The sequence below is a fragment of the Parasteatoda tepidariorum genome, chromosome 5, assembly GCF_982258835.1.
Source record: "Parasteatoda tepidariorum strain Cologne lab strain chromosome 5, Ptep-v5.0, whole genome shotgun sequence".
Lineage (NCBI taxonomy): Eukaryota > Metazoa > Arthropoda > Arachnida > Araneae > Theridiidae > Parasteatoda > Parasteatoda tepidariorum.
This window is the reverse complement of record NC_141759.1, coordinates 49,372,035-49,392,934: the sequence shown is the minus strand read 5'-3', so window position 1 is coordinate 49,392,934 and position 20,900 is coordinate 49,372,035. Positions and strand designations below refer to the sequence as shown.

At 29.7% G+C, this 20,900-nt stretch overlaps 1 protein-coding gene across 1 annotated transcript in view; it reads right to left on the bottom strand.

Moving 5' to 3' along the window:
- Positions 1 to 20,900, bottom strand: part of LOC107438888 (uncharacterized) — a 137,526-nt gene that overhangs the window by 112,470 nt on the left and 4,156 nt on the right. Inside the window, exons 2-4 of the mRNA XM_087163864.1 lie at positions 17,364 to 17,450; positions 7,996 to 8,103; positions 4,091 to 4,204 (exon numbers count right to left, since the gene is read on the bottom strand). Of these exons, the coding sequence (XP_087019990.1) occupies positions 4,091 to 4,204; positions 7,996 to 8,103; positions 17,364 to 17,450 (309 nt within the window). The remainder of the gene's footprint in view (positions 1 to 4,090; positions 4,205 to 7,995; positions 8,104 to 17,363; positions 17,451 to 20,900) is intronic.

The following is a 20,900-nucleotide window of genomic DNA, read 5'->3' as shown; positions in this document are numbered from 1 at the left end:
CATGATTTCAGGAGTATATTGCTCTTGATTCACTGCATTTTCAACCATTAAAGGCTAGAAGTTCTAACGTGAGCTAACGGAAAGGGAACGGAGATTCCCAATTTTAATGTTAACTGGGAAGGTTGGAACCAGAAACTTAGTGGAAACTTAGTTTATAAAATTATAAAACTTTTTTTTAGGGAAAAAAAGTTTATAAAATTATAAAATTAACTTACATAATTTAATTATAATGTTTCTTACTTTTTTTTCGATACTCTGAACCATTTCTTAATTAAAAGTTTCTAAATATTTTATCAGGTTTAATTCATGTGGCAAACACATTTTTTTTATACTTTAAATATTTTTTATGTGTTTTTCATTAAGCTTTATATAATAAATATATATATATATATATATATATATTAAAAAACAATGTGTTCTTCTTAGGCACTACAGCGGGCATTATAGCTGCTTTAGTTCTTCCCACGATATCGATATGACCTGCAAATGCTAGCAGTTGCAGACAACAAAAAATGTGCTCCGCGTTTGTATGCCTGAGTCTCGAATTGCTTTCTCTGGCATTATATTAAACAGAGTGCACAACAGGGAATCTCTCTGTTTCAATCCCTTTTCAGTATACAGAACTTTGCTCTACAGATCTTTGCTCTACATTTTACACTATTATCTTTTGAGGTAAACCAATTTTTAGGGACTCCAAACTTTGAAATTGCCTGCTTCAATTTTTTTTCTATTGATGCTATTGTAAGCTGTCCTAAGGTCAATAAGGAGATGAAAGGTATCTATGTTAGATTCTCTGGTCTTTTCAAGTATTTGTCTAATGCTGTGTATTTGATCTGTTGCATCTGCCCTTTTGAAATCCACACTGGTGATTCCAAATTACTCTGCTAGAGTAAGAAGTCTTGACCGGATGTTTTTCAATATCTTGTATGGTGTATTCAAGAGAAAATTTTTCTTTATAGTTTATACAGGTCAGCCAGTCTCATTTATTGTATATTGGATGTATGGGACCATCTTCCCATTTAAAGGGCATTTTTTCCACTGTCCATACACGAACTATAATGGGGTGTATTTCTTTGATGAGTTTAGGCTATTTTATGTTCAGGAGAACTTTGATGCCATCTGGTCTGAACGAACTTTTTTATATATAGTTTATTTATTTCTCTTTCAACTTCACAAAAAAAGTCAATTCTAGTTTTCCGTCTTCTGGGGTTCTGAGTACATCTTCTTTTGTTCCCTCTAAAGTATCTTTTCCTTCAAGAGCCCTTTCGAAATGTTTTCTCCCTCTCCTTAGTATTTCAGTATTATCGTTAACAAGTTCTCCATTTTTGTCACGACGCACAGTGGGACAAAATCAGAAAAATGCTTGCCAAAATTAGAAAATTGACTTCAATGTTCTAAAAATTTATCACCTATAGGTTTTTTGGGTCGCTGATTTCAAATATGAAGTCAAAATTTCAAAAAAAACAAAATGGCGGATGATTATTGAAAAAATTATAAATAAATAAATAAAAATTATTTACTAGTAGTTTTTGATATCTTTGATTACAAATTTTTGATTAATAATTTTAATAAATAAAGTAATGGATTTTTACATCCATTACATCCATCGCAAATATTTATCAAAACAAATTTAAACTAAATAAATTAAATCGAAATATTTAAGATTGTTAATTGCGAATTCGTTTATCGAATTTAAAAAAAATAATGAATCTATTTTGCTAGATATAAAAAATTTTGAAAATTTTATAACAAAAATAATAATTTCAAGTTTATTTTTATAATTTTTTCATTAAATTTATCATTATTATAAAAATGGCACGACTATAAAAATCGATATATCAGCCAAATTTGCAAATATTCGCAGCTAAATTTTTTTTTAGTTCTTGAGTATATATACCAAACAAATGTGAAAACAATTTTTTTCCTCGGCAACGTGAGGCTTTTTTTTATAGAGCACTTTAAAGTTACAATTTAATTGTACAGGGCAGAAAAATGGAAATGGCTCTGGATTTAATAGTATTTATATAAAATAATGAATTCATATATATCTTAGAAATACATTTATGTATAGATCATGCATAGTTTTAATATTTTTATTTATTATAAGGATTTATCATATTAATAAAAATTTAACTGAAAAATTTAATTTTTTTATTTCGACTTTGTTTCCATTTAATTGCTATTTCCATTAATAAACCAAAAAAAGCAAACAAAATACACCGTCATATTCCTTGGACATTTTACTACAAAAAACCATATTGAGATTTTTTTTCTTATAGCCTCATTTTTTTAAATTTTTGACGGCGAAAAATGATTTTTGTTCCACAGTGCGACATGCGTGAGTTTTAGGGGGGAGGGGACTCTATTCTAGAGTTGTTCACTGCCTTTTAGAACGTTTTTCTCTTACTTCTGCTTAATATGGTGTTCTATTTCTATATATCGATATATCTCCTTCTAGTACCTTCTTTTCCTTTGTTAAAACATTCTTTTCTCTTGGCTTCTGATTTCTTTATACTCTTCCTCGGCACTTCCGATGTAATGCTTTCGTATCATCTGCCCATATACTCGAATTTTGCTTTCATTAGTTATTTCACATTACACGTCAAATCAGTTATTTGATTTCAAGAATATATATCTTACTTTTTTAAAATTCAATTTCTCTTCAATTCCACCGATTTCTCAAAATTACATTCTTTAAATTTATGTAAAAAAAAGAATACCTTACAATTCAAAATTTTCAGTTCCTTATTAAATAAAATATTAAAAAACAATATATATTTACTAAAAGTTATTTTTTATAGAATTATCCCTAAAAGGCACGAATTTCTTAATTTTATGCAAAAAGTTTTCCATTCGCTTAAAAAGTTTTCAGGATATAATGAAATACCCAAAAAGTGAAATTAACTTTACGGGGTCAAAACTTTGGAGCACTTTCTTTATTAAACAGTAAAGTCTAGATCAATTTTGCCTCAGTTCTCCAAACAATTAGACTTTAAATGTCTAGTAGATATAAAAAGGAACCTTGAAAATGCAGTGAACCCTGAAATCCAACTAAACAGACAATTTTCGTTTAAAACTATAATGTATATACCTCTCCGAAAATTGGGTGGTTAGAGTGTTGATGGAATTCAATGTGCAATCTTCACGTGTTTAGTTGTTCTGCTGTCGCATAATAAGTGAATCAATACACAGAGAAAATTTTAAAAAAAATTGAAAACTTCTGCCCTTTTTAAAATGTTCTTGTTAAAACAAACGTTTATGTGTTCTTTGAACGACAAATTTTTAAAAACTTAACATTAGAATGATGCAATGCATAGATATTTCAATAACAATCATGCGTTTTATCCAGCTATTGACACTCAAGCAGCTATTGTTAACCGATGAAGTTTTAAAAAAAATAATTCTTTTCAAAGTAATAATTACTAATTTATCAGAAACATGTATAAAAAGATTATTTTTATTGTTTTCAGTATAAAAAATATACCATTCGGAATAAAATTATGGGGTACTTAAAACCCAAGAAGACGAAAAAAATCTTGATACACTGACACGTGACCTATGATATCAGGACCAACTGGTTGTTTTTAAGCAAGGTGACGTGTTAAAGTGGAGCTGAGTTTCTCTATATAAGTTAGAATCTAAATTAACGTTAAGTTAATTAAATACAATGCCGTGACGCATTATGAATTTGTTCAAATAAAATTCTTTCTTGTCTACAACTTCTATTTAACATTGATTTGTTATTTGTTTATGTATTTTATTGCGACCATGATTATTTTTGTTCTGTATATTTGAACTTTGCAGCATAATTAATTAGTTTGTGATCTTCATGGCTTCGTGTCTGTCATCGAGTAAGAACAAAACCTAGTCGCTCTATTTAAAAGAATATATATAATGTTTCCTTTAAGAGAATTTATACTTCATAGGCTTGGCTTACTCGGAATAGAAAGGAAATACCAGGTTCTAACATAAAAAAATGGCACATTTTAACAACCAATCGGGATTGATGTACACGCATTGCGTTGTTTGCAAGCATCTAATAGTTAATAAATAAGGAGAAAAGACATGACAAGCGGGAACGATTAATTACCTACGCACTTCTTGCCTTTTTCTATAAATCCATGCATTGGCTTACATTTACAGACAGCTTTGCCATCCTCTTCAATGCAAATTCCATTTCCACATTCACATGCAGTGTCTATATCTTAAAATTAAAAAAAGAATGCATATAAGATATGACTTGTTAACAATAGTATAAAATTCAGCCAAATTTTATCAAACATCTAACGGGGATTTGCGTCAAATAATGATTTAAAACCTCTACACCGTAACAGAAACAATCAAAAGTTCATATTTTCTCATGAAACTCTACGCATTAAAATTAAAATAGGTTTTCACGCAATTAGTTAAGATGAGTTAAAAAAATTTCCCAAAAAATTTCGTCACTTCTCTGAAATTTCTTTGAACTAACTAAACAGGGAAGCACTCTCTCTGCCGAGAATCAAAATTTTGATGGCATATCTTTGTATCCTCGAGAATGCTACTATGGCTGTTGTCAATATAACTTTCTGTACCTCAAATGCGACGCAAATGTATTACGACTGAAAAAAAAACAAAAAATCAATTATTTTACAAAATTTTATTCTTCTGGTGCTTTTTTTATTAAAAAATTAACTCTCGGGAATCATTAAGGGAAATTGAAAGCAAGTTTCAGGACTTACTTGAAATTGTAAAATTGTTTTAAAAGAAGACATAAAAATTGTTAAATGTTGAATTTCGTAGAATAAAGCTGCAAACAGAGTTTTTTTCTTACTTTCAAACAAATTAAAGATAGTGTTAAATGAGATATTTATTAAGGAATATAATAAAGAAAAAATCACCAAGCAATTTAAAAGAACAAAAGTTAGTAACTATTTTCAATGCTTGTCATTCTCCATTTCTCATGAAATTATAATCAGTTGAAATAGTAACTTGATTGGAAGAGAAATATCTAAAAAGAGCAGGGAGAGTTACCTTGATAACCGAAGAAAGAAATTAAAATTTCTCGGAAGCGGGGACAGAAAAATATACTTTTATTTTGTTAATTAATGTCGATCAGTCAGAAAAATGTTATTTTTTCAAAGTGTAGAATGCTTTTTATGTTATTAAATTATTTCAATTATTCCATCAAGTTTGTTTTTATTTTAACTCTGTAAAAAAGAAAAGATTTTTTAGTCTACATTTGAAAAAAATGCTCTGTATTAGTATTTTGTTTTTAAAGTTTAGTAGTTTCATGCTTTCTTTTGATACTCAGTGAATATTTCAATGATTTCTGAAATTTTAAAAATAATTTCATTGCTTTCAATTCCTGGAAATTGGTTTCATCCTAAAATCCTTTTGACCTATGACTAAACACATTAAAGTCTATTCAATGCATATAGTTGCATAAAAATGTATGAAATTTTGCATTTTTTTATGTAAAGAGTAAAAAAAATTTCGCTTTTTTTAGTATTAAAACTGAAAAAAAAGTGTTTTAATTACATTTTTATACAGCCGTTTATTTATTTATTTTTCTTTTTTAGTTGTTTTACCTGCAGGAAAATCTGTATAAAAATGTTGAGTGGTAAAAATAGCAGGATATTAATTTTTTAGAAATTTTTTCCTACGGGCGTGATTTTTGCCTTATCATTTCATAGGTTTCTAGAGCTAGAAGTTCTTAAATGCTTGATTTTTTACATAATGCAATAGAATTTTTTTAAGTTGAGCATTGATTAAGAAAATGAAAATAAGCAAAGCGATTTAACTTGCATCTGAATTTCATCATCAATAGCGAACTTGATCAATAGTAAATGGAAAAGTTGATTCTGAGACACTTAAGTGGGTTTTTCTCTCTTAATTTTTTTTAATTTTTTTAAATTACTATGAAATTTTTATATTACAGTCTACTTAAGCATTACTTAAAAATATGAATATTATGATCTTTTGATATTTGGTTTAATATAGTTTTAATGTACTGCCAGAATTTGTGTTTATGAATGACAACGCCTATCGTTACTGAAATAACATCGCGAACACGAATGCCTACAATTTCAGGGTATCCCCTGTATGGAATGGTCAGCAAACACATATGATTTGAATCCAATAGAATATGTGTAGGACATGCTTGGCCAACAAGTTACAGAACATATCAACTACCTCTTACATGTATATGTACTGGAACTTCGGAGAACATTTCTTGCTGAGTGGAATGATCTTTCCCAATATCAGCTCGATAATTTGATACTCAACATTCCAAAGAGAGTATAATATTTAATTGTATGAGAGACATACAATGTAATAACCAATTAGATAAGAAAGGGGATATTATTGTAATTGCTCCAGAAAATAATAATTGTCATCCCTATGAATGTCGACACTATCTCTTTTGTTCTTTATTTCTTTTGGCTTTGTTTAACGTTTACTTTGTTTATGAACCTTGCTTCGCTAGAGCTGGTTTTTCTTCAATTTGAGGATGGACATGAGTATATATATATATATATATATGTATGTTTTGTTTAGTTCATGCAATCTTTCTTACTTTGCTATAAAGTTTAAGGCTTTGAGAGGTCTGAGCGACCGAAAATAATGTACGAAAAAAAAACAAGTATTTTTGAATACCCTAAGCCTAAAAATCAAACAATAAACTTGTATAAACTACCTTATTTGATATTTGCAATAATTGTATAAAATTTCTTAAATCTAGCTTAATCTTGTCAATACAGTATCAGAAAGCAATAATTTTGACGAATATAATCATGTGAGTTGATACTGGATACATTATTAGAGATTATAACTTTACAGTAATAATTATTATAAATTTCTATTTAGTTAATTTTTACATAACTTTAAACACTTCTTTATTTATTTTCATAAAATTTCCTAAGAAGTATTTGTCTTTCATTTTTTCGCGTTCTTTTTCTAATTTTCTTTGTGTTATCTTGTTTCGTGTGTTCTGTGGACTTGCAACTTTAGTACAGCAAATAAAACTTGACAATTTTATTTTTTTCTTCAAATTTTTGCATCAAAAATATAAAAGTAGGTAGACGGAATTGAAAACTGTTTGATTTTGGCCTATGAATGTAGATGAGAAAATGCAGATTATAATCTCTAGCACGTAAAGCAGCGTTAATTATAAGTAAGTAAGTTAGACAAAAGAAAACAATGATTTATGAACAATTTACAATACCTAAGATTCAAACAGTATACAATCATATTCCAGTCAATTACAGTTTACAATAGCTGCTCGAAAATAAGGAACATTAGCATTATATTAACGTAAGCAACAGTGTTATCTGTCAGCTTAACGGGGCATTTCCGCACATACATTCTTTTTTGAAATTTGCTTTTTTAGGTCCTGCCTTTACACTTTTGAAATATAATTTTAGACATCCCTGTATAACGTTTATAACCTTTTTTTATAGATTTTTACATTAAATTTTATGAGACTCAAGCAAAGATACGTTTATTACATCCACATTCTTTTGATTCCTCTTTACCAACTCATGAATTATGTCCGTTACAAGAATCCAAATATAAAACTAACAGCAAGGATTCCGCTAAAGAAACTTATATGAAGTTTGTCGGTCGAATATTAGAGCATATTTTAGTTATTATATATTGTTAACAAATACTCTAAGATCTTCATGATAGATGGTTAAATAAACAGTCGCTGGAAGCAAAGTTATTCGTATAATGCATTACAAAACTAAATACAATTTTACCGATATTATTAAGATACAAGTACATAAGCTGTTATTTAATTAAAAGTATTTCACTCTTTTTCTTTTGTTCTTTTTGAGCACGTAGAAATTTTGTTTTCTGAATTAATAAATGTTAGGATAATTAATAGAAATGAATCTTATCCACAATTCAAGGTAAGAACTCTCACATTTTTACAGGAAACGGTCAAGATAAGTTCCTTTTCTTTTAATTACGCATCTTTTTAAGCAAAATTTAATCTTATTTAAAGTTGCTTACCTACACATTTACTTCCTTTTTGAACAAACCCTTTCTTACAAATGCATGTTGTTTTTCCAAACCAGCCAGTAGTAATAATACATCCATGTCCTTTTCCACAATTGCATGCTGAAACATTCAAATATACTCCTAATCATCAGTAGAATAAAATATGGAAACTGAACTCTATAAAACTTGTCTTAAATTACCTATTTATATTTAATTACCTCTTTAAATGTTGACAAATAGTGAGAAAATAAGGAAGAACTAATCTTGGACTTACCCGTTGTTTGTAGTTACTAAGTTTGTAGTATCTGTTCTAGTTGTTTTCAAGTATGGCATCAAAACGTTCATAATTCATTAGTGATTTTTGACCTTCTCAATGCGGTTTAAGACCATTTGTTCTATTAAAGTGTTTCTCTTCTTGATGCCTCTTATCATCCCTCTAAATTTTTAAATTTGACTGTTTTTACTCATTTTATAATTTTGCTTTGGTGTTAATCGCAGTAATGGATGAGGCAAGCACATGGAATGTTAAAAATATAACTGCTTTTGCGTGCTGTAATTGGACTCTGCCTACTTGGGCTAGAAAATATGCATGTAAAAAAATTTTCCTGTCAAAATAAAGCTGTTGCAATTGGTAGCTTTTGTATACATTCTGGCTACACATGACATAATAAATGACATTGCATACAATTTATAAATCCTTGGGAGACAGTAGTATGATTATTATCAACAGTTTCAACCATGGCAACATTCAGTTCTGCTACAGATTGAAACTTTCTGCCATTGTCATATATAGTCCTGCTGAAGTAATTTTGCATATGATTTTGGGAGGGAGGGTAGAAACAAGCCAATTCATGATATTCATCTATTTTCCAAAAACTATTCCAAAGGAGATTAAAAAAATAAATTAAAAGGAGATTTTTCAACATAGATGGGGAATATGCTTAGCTGGATTATTGAATCTGGCTCACCAGTTCTCGAAGCAGATGGAGTAAATGTTTCTTTTTTTTTTTAGATTTTATCGGTCATCGGCAGTATTTATTGGGCTTTAAAGAAAAACCAACTTAATTTTAACGCATAGCTAAAGTATCTTTAAACCATCAATGATCCTCCATCTTGTTGTTTTTCTGATAATATTACCTCTTTTCTCTTCGTGTCATGCCTGCAGAACGAAAGATAACTAATTATTTTATGCAAATAAAATTTTAATCCATCCAAATATATTTTCTAGCATCTAAGAACATACATCATTTGCACTGGTCCATCCAAGTTTGATAATTTTTCACCCAATCCCTTCTGCTTTGCGTGTGCATGGATAGCAGTTCTTTTTTCTTCTTCTTGTTTAATTAGACCCAGATTGAAATCATCATCATTATTACTTGCGCTCTTTATAATCAGTAATAAGTTTTATTTTTATGTGGTTGTTAATCTCATTGACAAAGCGTTTGAGAAAAAAATTATCACGTGAGATACACGGCAAAATATTTTTTCCAACCGGCCCTCTTTTATTTATATTCATTAAAACCATGCATCAATCCCAAATGCATCGCTTAATATTTCAAAATTATCCATTACTGTTTTAGACCACTTGATTTATTTAGTTATTTGTTTGAATGAAGCTTGTTCCTAAAAAGCTATTGTTTGGTATTTCCTGAAATTTGATTTCTGGGTTCCCAGTCCTATAAAAATATTGTAAGGAAAGACGAAGTAAAAAATTATGATGACTGTGCAACAATCCATAGAAATATGACAGACATCTTTACTCTCTAAACCACTTTTTATGTTACAGCCTGGATTTCTAGATTATTACTCATAATATTAACCCATTAACGCCCACTGTCCTCAATTGAGGACAGTCAATAAAACATTATGTAAAATTTTTATTTTTATTTCAAAAATAAATTTTTTTTTCTGGGAAGATAGTTAGCAGCACTATCAACACACCTGCAATATTTTTAATAAATATGCTGCACTATTTGGTTTGTTATTTGGATCGCTATTTTGAGATTTTTCTAGCCTCACGCAAGACTCTTCTTTTTATGCAGTCATATCAAATCAAATAAAGGCAAATTATTTTATTTATTGCAGTTTTTCTCTTAAGAGTATATTTCAAAATATATCGCTAAATAAATTTGTTTTTTTACAGTTTCTTTTCTTTTTATATAACATTATATTTTCCTGTTCTCGATTGAGGACACTGGGCGTTACAGGCAAAGTTTAAAGAAATTTCCAGAATTTGTTTTAATTCATTTAATTACCCATACGTGTTTGTATTTTGATAGAGTAAGTGAATTTCAGAATTTGCAGACATTTTTTTAACATTATTTCATTTATTTTCGGAAATTATTTCACCTCGTACGTGTTTTTTAAATCTTCGTATTTCTTTTCCAAAAATTCAATCCAAAACTATATCCCGTAAATTTCTTACAATAAGATAGGATTTCTTACAATAGCTCAGGAATATTTGTTCTCAAACAAATATAGGCAGTTATCATTTCAATGATTTCCTGAGGTTAATGACTAGGATTTGGATGGAATGACAATAAATCAATTACAATTGCAATGAATTTCGAATAAATAAATTCTGTGGGGGCAAACAATGACGTGGTGGAAAGTACGAAAGGAAAGAGTGCCTGTACTGCAATAAAAAATCATACGTGAGTACAACACTTTCATTGGGGATGGGGATCGATATACCTGTTTCCTAGAAAAGCACACTAAATCAATAAGGGGCGAAAATGGAATTGGTGTTTATTTACAAGAATGATAGACATGTAGATAGTGAATGCTTACATTTTCTAAAAAGCTCTTAACAAAAAAGAGAGTAAGAAGCAGATTTCAATAAAGAACGTTCGAGGTATGATTGTCGTAGCATATTTCAAAAAAGGACCGTTAGATCAAGTAGACGGCAAATGATAAAATCAACCTCTACTGCTGCTAGTAGGATCGTACTACTGAAGTACGATCCTATTGGACATACAATAGCAAAAAGGGAGAAGCAAAGACGTTGTCAGATGAAAAACTGAACATCAAAACCATGAACATTTTATCAGAAATGCAACGTAACATCATGCATGCTTTCTTTTCCAAAGTTTCATAATAAATTGAACAACTAAGTGGTATATACTTCAGTGCATATTTTATATGCTTTCATGTACTGAATATTTTACGTATTTTTAATTATTTTATATAATTAAGTAGAGTCCCGCAGTGAACTCATCGTTAAGACACGGTTCCCATCAAATTACCGAAGTCAAGCATCACTGGCTGCGGTCAGTGTGCGGGTGGGTGACCCACTTGGATCAGTCTGCGTAGGGACCGAGGGTGTGCGGTATTGGTCCTCGCTAAACTGTGCTACCGTAAAGTGCTCGACCTCGAGTGCAGGTCGTTGGACTACCGAAGCGGGGTGCCATCCCTGTGCAGAGGATCAAAATTCTGATGCCACGTCTTCGGTTCATCCTCAGGGATGTTTCCCAGACCGTCGCCAATAGCCCATTGTGCAGCTCTAGTGCGACGTAAATGAACAACAACAACAATATATGTACTTAAGTGGTTTAAAAATGCTCTACTAAATAAATATACATAAAGTGAAATTACGCAGTATTATTTATTTACTGAAATTGGCTCTTTTCATTTTGTTCATTTTTGTAATTCCAAAATTAAAAAATAATAATAATAATGTTCACAAACATTATCAGAAGTCTAATATTTGATTTAGTTTTCAGTAATACTACAATTTATACTTATTCTGCACCAAAAAAATTAAATAGACTTTTAAAATAAGAAATAACTACAATATTTGCATGTTTTATCAAGAAAAATCATTTTCTCTCTAGAATGCCCAGTGTCCTCAAATGAGGACGGGCTGTAATTTTAAAATTAATGCAAAATATGCACAAATTTTAAGGTTTATACTCTATTTAGGTCATAATAAATAGGATTTGAAAGTTTCATTGAAATATATAAGTAGAATTAATTTGGGCGTTAATGGGTTAAGAGGGTATAGACCTTATTTTAGCAGAGCACATCATATTTCACATCTTTTTATATATTCGAATTTTGCTGTCCTTCTGAGGGAGTGATTTACTCTTTATAATATGCATGTGAACTTTGTCAGATATGTTAATATAAATGTCTTATATGGGTTTGAAAACAAGAGTTGGAATTTCTGGAAAGAAATTCTTAGAAAAATTTCTCACGCCGTCAGCGTATTGACAAAACATACCGTAGATTATAAAAGGGTTGGCGAAACTTTCAATTGGCGTTAAACGAACGTTCTCGCAAATCGCCAAACATCTGAGTGCTTATGTTTTTGTTTTGTTTTTTGGTATCACGTATCTATCATTCACCAAGTTACACATGGGTGTGACATTTCAGAGTTTCAAATAAGCTGATCTTCATTAGATTCTTCTGCATTAAATGAAATATAAAGCGTATTTTTTTGTTATTGCTCCGACCTAATAGTTTGTATCTGTTGACATAATTGTGTTTATTAGCGTTTTTTAGAAGGTCGTAATAAAACTAAGATACAAAAATTATATATTATTACCTCCATAATTCTGTATTTTCATAACTTTCATTAAATGTATTTCGAGTAGTGAACTTCTTTACCTACTCATCCGCTAATTAAAATTATAATTTCGCAATAACCTCTAATCCTTAATAATGAAATTTTATTACAATAAAGTTTGTTTACTTAAAAGATTAAAAAAAAATTTTTTTTTAGCAGAGACTTTGTTACTAATTCTATATTCATTAATTAAACTTAATGGTTCTGCTCGATAACCATTTACAATTTTTTAAAATTTTATGTAATTTTCAGTTATTATGGGATTCTTTAAATATTTTTCGACGTAGAGATTTAGCAATAGTGCGAAAAGCTGAAATTTATAAATGTATAATATTTATAAATGTTTAAGAGAATGTTAGCAGCTATTTTGTACTAATTATTTTAGTTGAAATATTCATTATACACAGTTTTATAAAAATAATCGTAAAATTCATTGAACGATTGAGTATTACATTTTAAAATGCGAGTAGAATTCAATAATTATTTAATTTTATATATGTGAAACGGTAGGCGTATTGACAAAACATACCGTAGATTATAAACGTGGCGATTGCAGGTGGAATTGGCGATGGATTACGCGTAAATGTGGTGCGAGAACGAAATTACATTAACCTAAACAGTGTAATTCGATATTCTTTTTCTCTTCCTCAACTAGCCATGATGAATAAAAATAACTCATTAATTCTTTTTAAAAGAGAATTAAAAAAGAAAATGACCTTTTTACTGTCAGAATCACTTTACAAATACACTGTATTCATATTTTATTAAACGCTATAATTTATATTTTATAAAACGATCTAGTTTTTTGATATAACAGATTCAATTTTTTAATTTTTTTTAGAAGAATTGTGTTGGCAATTCGTAAGAATTGTGTTTTTTCCGAAGAAATAAAAATAATTTATTAATGAACCAATTACAAAAAATAACGTAACATTTTAATACTATGTTTTATTCAAACGCTATTTTGAAGAATTAATTCTATTTAGCTTTTATTGTAAGAAAACATAACCTGTTTTATTTTAGTGATATTCTCTATTAAATCAATATTCTCTATAAAAGAATAATGTAAGCTTTTTTATAAAGATTATTTATTTTTTTTAGAAATTAACAAAGACATATTATTTACTAGAAAAAAAATAGAGTATTCAAAAATGTTATCACACTTTAAAGTAATAGTTTCTTGTAAACGAAATAATCAATATTTTTAAAATAAAGTTTGAAAGCGTTTGCTTCATTACTAGAAGCATTCATTATAAAAAAAATATAGTAAATTACTTTGTTTGCATAATTTTATTAAATAACTTTTTTTTGCGATGAAACGAGATCTTAAACTTTGTGAAAAATTGGTTCAATTCCTTAATATATATAAAATTCGGTAAATACTTCATTCATTATGGAGGTCATAGATAACTTTATACTTTTTCAATATAAGAATAATAAATGCAATTAATAGAAAATGCACAATTTTAAAAATATATTTTATTTACATATATTGCGTACAGGTTATTCTGCAACTATCATACGTAACATGCATACTATCATACGTACAGTGAGCAGTAAACGAAAAATCTAAAACTAACTTTTGATCTAATAATCATATGTTTACGTTCTAGGACTCAAACTTTAGATTTAGAATTTCCTTAATTCCCTACTACTATTGTAAGATATTTACTTTTCACCTAACTTGTAAAATTATAAAGTTTAGAATTCCTTACAAAATCACTCAGGCGAAGAGATTGTGTTTTATTTAAATATTATTTAGAAAGAATTTTTCTAAAAGTATTTCATTTAAAGTTTTTATCAAACTTTTGTTTTTTATTTATCTAAAGTTATTGAAAGTTAAGTTGATGATTTTTAAGTTGAAATGAATGCCGCCCTGCTTTGCATATTTCAAATATTGTTTCTAAAGAAATGTATAACTTAACATTAAACACCCAGGATTTACAATTGTAATACAAATCAAATCACTTCAAACAAATCAAAATAATCAAACAATCACTACATTTATTTATTAATAAACACTCTTATGACCTGATAATACATTGATCTAACTCTTAAATGTGAGTTTTATAACATATAATTTATTTAAACTCAGCACATACATCTAACCTCTGTTGTCGCCAATGTCTCAATTTTAAAATATAGTTTTGATCTTATAAATTTTCTGATACTTTCATATGAAGGATAGTATTAAGTTCGAGAATTAAAAATTTGTGCACAAAAAAGTTGTTAAAAAATTATAATTATTATTAATATTTGACAACAGGAAATTTTTAATTGAAGATTGACATTTTTTTAATTATGTTATTTTTTAATTACGTTATTTTTTAATTATATTTTTAATTATCAAACTCATATAACAGTATTTAGGAATCTATAAATTTATGTTACGTATGATAGTTGCAGAATAACCTGTACGCAATATATGTAAATAAAATATATTTTTAAAATTGTGCATTTTCTATTAATTGCATTTATTATTCTTATATTGAAAAAGTATAAAGTTATCTATGACCTCCATAATGAATGAAGTATTTACCGACTTTTATATATATTAAGGAATTGAACCAATTTTTCACAAAGTTTAAGATCTCGTTTCATCGCAAAAAAAAGTTATTTAATAAAATTATGCAAACAAAGTAATTTAATATATTTTTTTTTATAATGAATGCTTCTAGTAATGAAGCAAACGCTTTCAAACTTTATTTTAAAAATATTGATTATTTCGTTTACAAGAAACTATTACTTTAAAGTGTGATAACATTTTTGAATACTCTATTTTTTTTCTAGTAAATAATATGTCTTTGTTAATTTCTAAAAAAAATAATCTTTATAAAAAAGCTTACATTATTCTTTTATAGAGAATATTGATTTAATAGAGAATACCACTAAAATAAAACAGGTTATGTTTTCTTACAATAAAAGCTAAATAGAATTAATTCTTCAAAATAGCGTTTGAATAAAACATAGTATTAAAATGTTACGTTATTTTTTGTAATTGGTTCATTAATAAATTATTTTTATTTCTTCTGAAAAAACACAATTCTTACGAATTGCCAACACAATTCTTCTAAAAAAAATTAAAAAATTGAATCTGTTATATCAAAAAACTAGATCGTTTTATAAAATATAAATTATAGCGTTTAATAAAATATGAATACAGTGTATTTGTAAAGTGATTCTGACAGTAAAAAGGTCATTTTCTTTTTTAATTCTCTTTTAAAACGAATTAATGAGTTATTTTTATTCATCATGGCTAGTTGAGGAAGAGAAAAAGAATATTGAATTACACTGTTTAGGTTAATGTAATTTCGTTCTCCCACCACATTTACGCGTAATCCATCGCCAATTCCACCTGCAATCGCCACGTTTATAATCTACGGTATGTTTTGTCAATACGCATACCGTCATGTTGGGGGATTTCCACCAATTTTAATAAGAAGTAAGCAGTGTTTGATTTTTCTGCATTATATAAGAGATGCTATTTCATACTAACTACTAGGCATTACACGATAAATCTTTAGCTAAAATTCATGTCAAGGATGTATTTTGAATGAGTCATTAGAAATTGAGTTTTTAACAATTCTTGAAACGTTTTGGAGACAAATTTGTAAAACAAATATTGTATATAAATGAAACACAAAATTTAAAAATTATACTATTGTAAAATTTGTATATTTGTATACTTGTATTATATCTTTACACTGATATTTCAATAATTGAAAATAATTTTCTTCATTATAAGGAGCAGGAAATATTTAAATGTATAACTTCGTTGTTCTTCTCTTAATTAAATCTCCTGCTAATTGCTGAAAATAAAATGTGATGTATGAATGGAAAATAATTAAATATTAATAATTAAATAAAACTAATTAATGCATTTAATTATGTTTTGTAGTTACTGGAGATTGAAATTGGAAACAGCTCTTATTTTAAACACATTCGGCTTTTGCTTGAAGGAATCTCTGTCATTATCCTGATTGTACGAAATTCAAGCAATTATAATGAACAATAATTAGTTGAACTATTTTATAAATAGAAAATGTACACATATGTGTGTTATGCTCTAAAATCATTTTATTATTTCTTCCATTAGCCTTGTAGTAAGGCGTGACATGTCACTCCAAATAGTTGAAAGAGTATGTGGAATATTATGAATTTTTGCGAATTATTTCTTTAGCGTAAAACGCTGTAAATAAACAATAAAATGTATACATATAATTTTTATTTGTTTATCTTTCCTATCTTTTGACCTTCTAAAATATTATGATAGCTATTATTTTGGTAGTTTTTCATTCTTAAATTTATTTAAAGGCATTAAATTAATAATGAATTAATTAGTATTGAATTATGAAAATCTAGATAACTGCATATTTTCTCAAAGCTTACCTTCTACGTGACACCATCACATGTAAGCAAGAACAATATTATTTACATTTTACATATCTACTCCCACTCAAGCTTTTCAAGAAAAAGAAAAAGAAATTCGTCCATACCTATTATAAAAAATTAATAATCACCAATCATTAAAATTAGTCATCAATAATACTGGAACTTAGCTAACCTCTACTGAAAATTAGTGCTTAATCCCTCAAAAAAATTTTTACCATACAAATTTAAAGCATATGATAAAAATGAAAAAAATATAAACCATATAATGTTATTATATATGGGCAGGCAAATATATATAATCTAGGTAATATAAATGTTTTTTTAGACGTAACAAAAGTGATACTTAAAATGCTATTAAGATAAATTAAATCTGTTCAGAGTTAAAACAAAAGCAAAATAAAATGTTTGTTTTGTTAATTACCTTGACATTCGTTTTCTGATACTTTTCCATAATCTGGCCAACACACGCAACCTTTGTCATCACAGTCTCCGTTCTTACAATTACAACCTAATTTGATAAATACAATTATAAAATATTTTTGTTTCGATTATAATGCAAATAAATTCCAAGGCCATTAAGTAAGAAATGTTTTAGTTTTAGTTCATGCTATAATCGTAGTAGGATATGCGTAATAGGATATGTTACGCTTACAAGGCAATGCATGAACAGGATTAATATTCTGAGAAGTTTTATTATTGTAATTTGTGATTAAATTTTCTCGTAATATTACCATTCATGGGAGTTTCTTGCACTTTACAAATTCTAACTGGTAGTGAATATAAAACAAATTTAAGAACATTAATTTCAAGACATAAATAAAGTAAAAGGTTTGCCATGTTTTGAGTGTTAACTCTGATTAAGTCATATTTATATAAAATATCACCGTTTGATATTTTTTTCGGGTTGCACCATAGCATGCTTGTGATGTCTTCCGAATTCATTTGTTGTTTGTTTCGTTGCAATTTAAATTAAAAGAATGCGTTATATTACGTTAGATTATTTATTCTATGCTTACGCATTATGTTGTCAACCATTTTCGCTAACTTTGAGCCAAAGTCATTTTGGCATCTTTCAAATTTATTTCAGTACTAGCTGAATATCCGTTCTTTGCACTGGGTGAATAAAAAATAAGGAAAGAATCTATATATCAATACTAAGAAACAGTACGAAATAATGCTGAAAACTGAAAAGCATACACCGGCACAATAAAAGAGCTTGATGGACGAAGCAGGTAAGTGAAATTTTTAGGGGATTATTGAATCGGAGAAAATAACAAAAAAAGGTTGCATCAATATGGGTATGTTTAATGTAACAAAACTGATTTTGCCTTCACTTTAATCTTAATATTGTTATAAATCGAGCATGCTATCAGCGCGCCTCACGCTATTTTTGTTTATCGTGTAGAGTTGCACTTTCGTAATCTGGCAACTTCTCTTTCTTTGTATATTCCGAGTTTATTTTTTCTAATCGTTCTTTTCCTTTTTTGTTTCTAAGTTCATATTAAATACTATTTAAAATAGCTGTCACCTTTATTTTGCTAATATTTACAACAGGTTATGGGTCATTAGCAACGTTTTACTGCGTGGATAGCTGTTTTTGACGACGTGTATGAACTTTTGTATGCCAAATCGTGAGTAGTACTTCGTTTTTCATTAACGTTAGTGGTGAAGTGATTGCTCATTTTTGCGGATTAACAGTTTGGCGATGGATGGAAAGAACTTTATACAGTGCACGAAGTTGGAAGGTGCGTCCAACTGGACTGACTGGAAATTAGAAATCAACTCTTTATTCGTCCTAAATGATTGTGTTGGAATTCTGGATGGCTCAGTTGTAGAACCGTCGGTACCTGTGAAAGACGCCAGTGCCGAAGCGGTCAGTGAGTACAACAAAGCGCTCGTATTCTACACAAAGACGAATGCAAAAGCCGCAATAATTATTCGATCAAATGTATCGGCGGATATTTTAAATCTAATTCGTATGCATGGTAACTCTGCACAGGGAATATGGAAGGAGTTGCTGAACAACTTCGACAAAGTGTCGAGTGTAAAATTGGATACTCTCCTTCAACAATTTTTCACTTTCAAAATAGAGAAGGATGAAGACGTAATGAAATCTCTCGCACGTTTGCGTACGCTGTGGGTCGACTTGCAACGGGAACAGGAGGCGAGAGGCGAAGGAAAGTTGCCTCAAAATCTGCTCATGTCGCGCATATTATCGATTCTTCCGGATGACGAATACAGGGAGTTCAAGTCACAATGGGACTCGTTACTAAAAGCTGAAAAATCACCTGAGAGACTGATGGAACAAATAAAGATGCGCCTTCAGAGGCAAAGTGTATGCGTGAAAGAAGACGCTACAACAGCTTTTGTAACAAGCGGTGCATGGCACGGTGCCAACGGAGAGAAGAAATGGAGGAAGGGGACAAGGTCCCAGATGGCGAGAAAATCTCAACCTTCAACAGCTACAGGAATGAAACTTAGTAAGGCCAATGATGGTGTGAAAGGCTTTCGTGGCAACTGTTTCGGTGCAATAAGCCAGGGCACATGGGAAAATTTTGTCCTGATTTTCCAGACAAGCCAAAGACGTCGGGTAATAAAACCGAAACTTTTCTTACTCATTGTAGTGCTTTTATTTGCCAAAATGACAGTAGCCGAAATGTGTGGCTCAAAGACGATGGAGCAACAGCACACATCACAAATTCAGCCGAATATTTTAAGACGTATCGTCATTTTGACAAACCAGTGGAAATCGTAGTTGGTAACAAGCAGACAATACCAGCTTATGGCTGCGGAGAAATTGACATGTGCGCAACTGTTGGAACCCTGCAAAAGTCTATTGAGCTCAGTGATGTATTGTATGCACCAGATATCAGCAAAAATTTACTATCAGCTTCAAAGGCGATGAAACGAGGAATATCAAACTTCGGAGATTCAGATGACATGGTTTGTCGTTTCTTTCGTAAAGAAAACTCTGAAAATGTACTTTTAGAAGCTCCATGTTCATCTAGTGGACTCCTTGAATTACGTGTAAAACCGGTCAAGCCAGAAGGAGGTTCTGCTGCTTCAGCTTACTTAGTCGATGATGACGTAACAACACCTTACCAAGATACAACAATGGTGACAACGACAAAACTGCCACTATCAGTTTGGCACATAAGACTTGGGCATCAGGGAGTACAATATGTGAAACAGTACTTGCGCCAAAATGGTATAGACTTCACCGATGATGGACTCTTTTGTGAACCTTGCAGGTATGGTAAACAGTGTCGACGGACTTTCAAATCAAAACGATTTAAAACGAAGGAGTCAGGTGAAATCATACATGCAGATTTACTCGAATCACCAATTTTGTCAAGAGGTGGAAATAAGTACATGCTAGTGATCAAAGATGATTATTCCAAATTTCGAAGTGTAGAATTTCTGAGACATAAAGATGAAGCTGTAGATAAGATTAAATCGTTTCTTGCTCGGACTAGTAAGGACGGCATAAATGTGAAAGAACTGGTTACAGACGGCGGTCGTGAGTTCGACAATGCTAAGATGACAAGACTGACTGATGATGAAGGCATCAAGTTAAGAATCACTATGCCGTACTCGCCAGAACAAAATGGTGCAGTTGAGAGAGAAAACCGCACAATAATGGACTCAGTTCGTACTATGCTCAAAGATACAGGCCTACCGCAGTTTTTATGGGCAGAAGCAGCATCGACGGCTGTTCACATTCTTAATCGAACTGGACCAAGTAAGATCACAGGAAAATCTCCATTCGAAGTATGGTTCGGACGCAAGCCGAAAATCGACAAGTTTCGAATTTTTGGATCAACTGCTTTTGTACATGTACCGGATGCCAACAGAAGTAAACTGGACGACAAGGCTGTAAAGGGATATTTGGTTGGATATTGTGATTGTGATGGCTATCGTGTTTTTATACCATCAAAGAATGACACAGTCAAGAGCG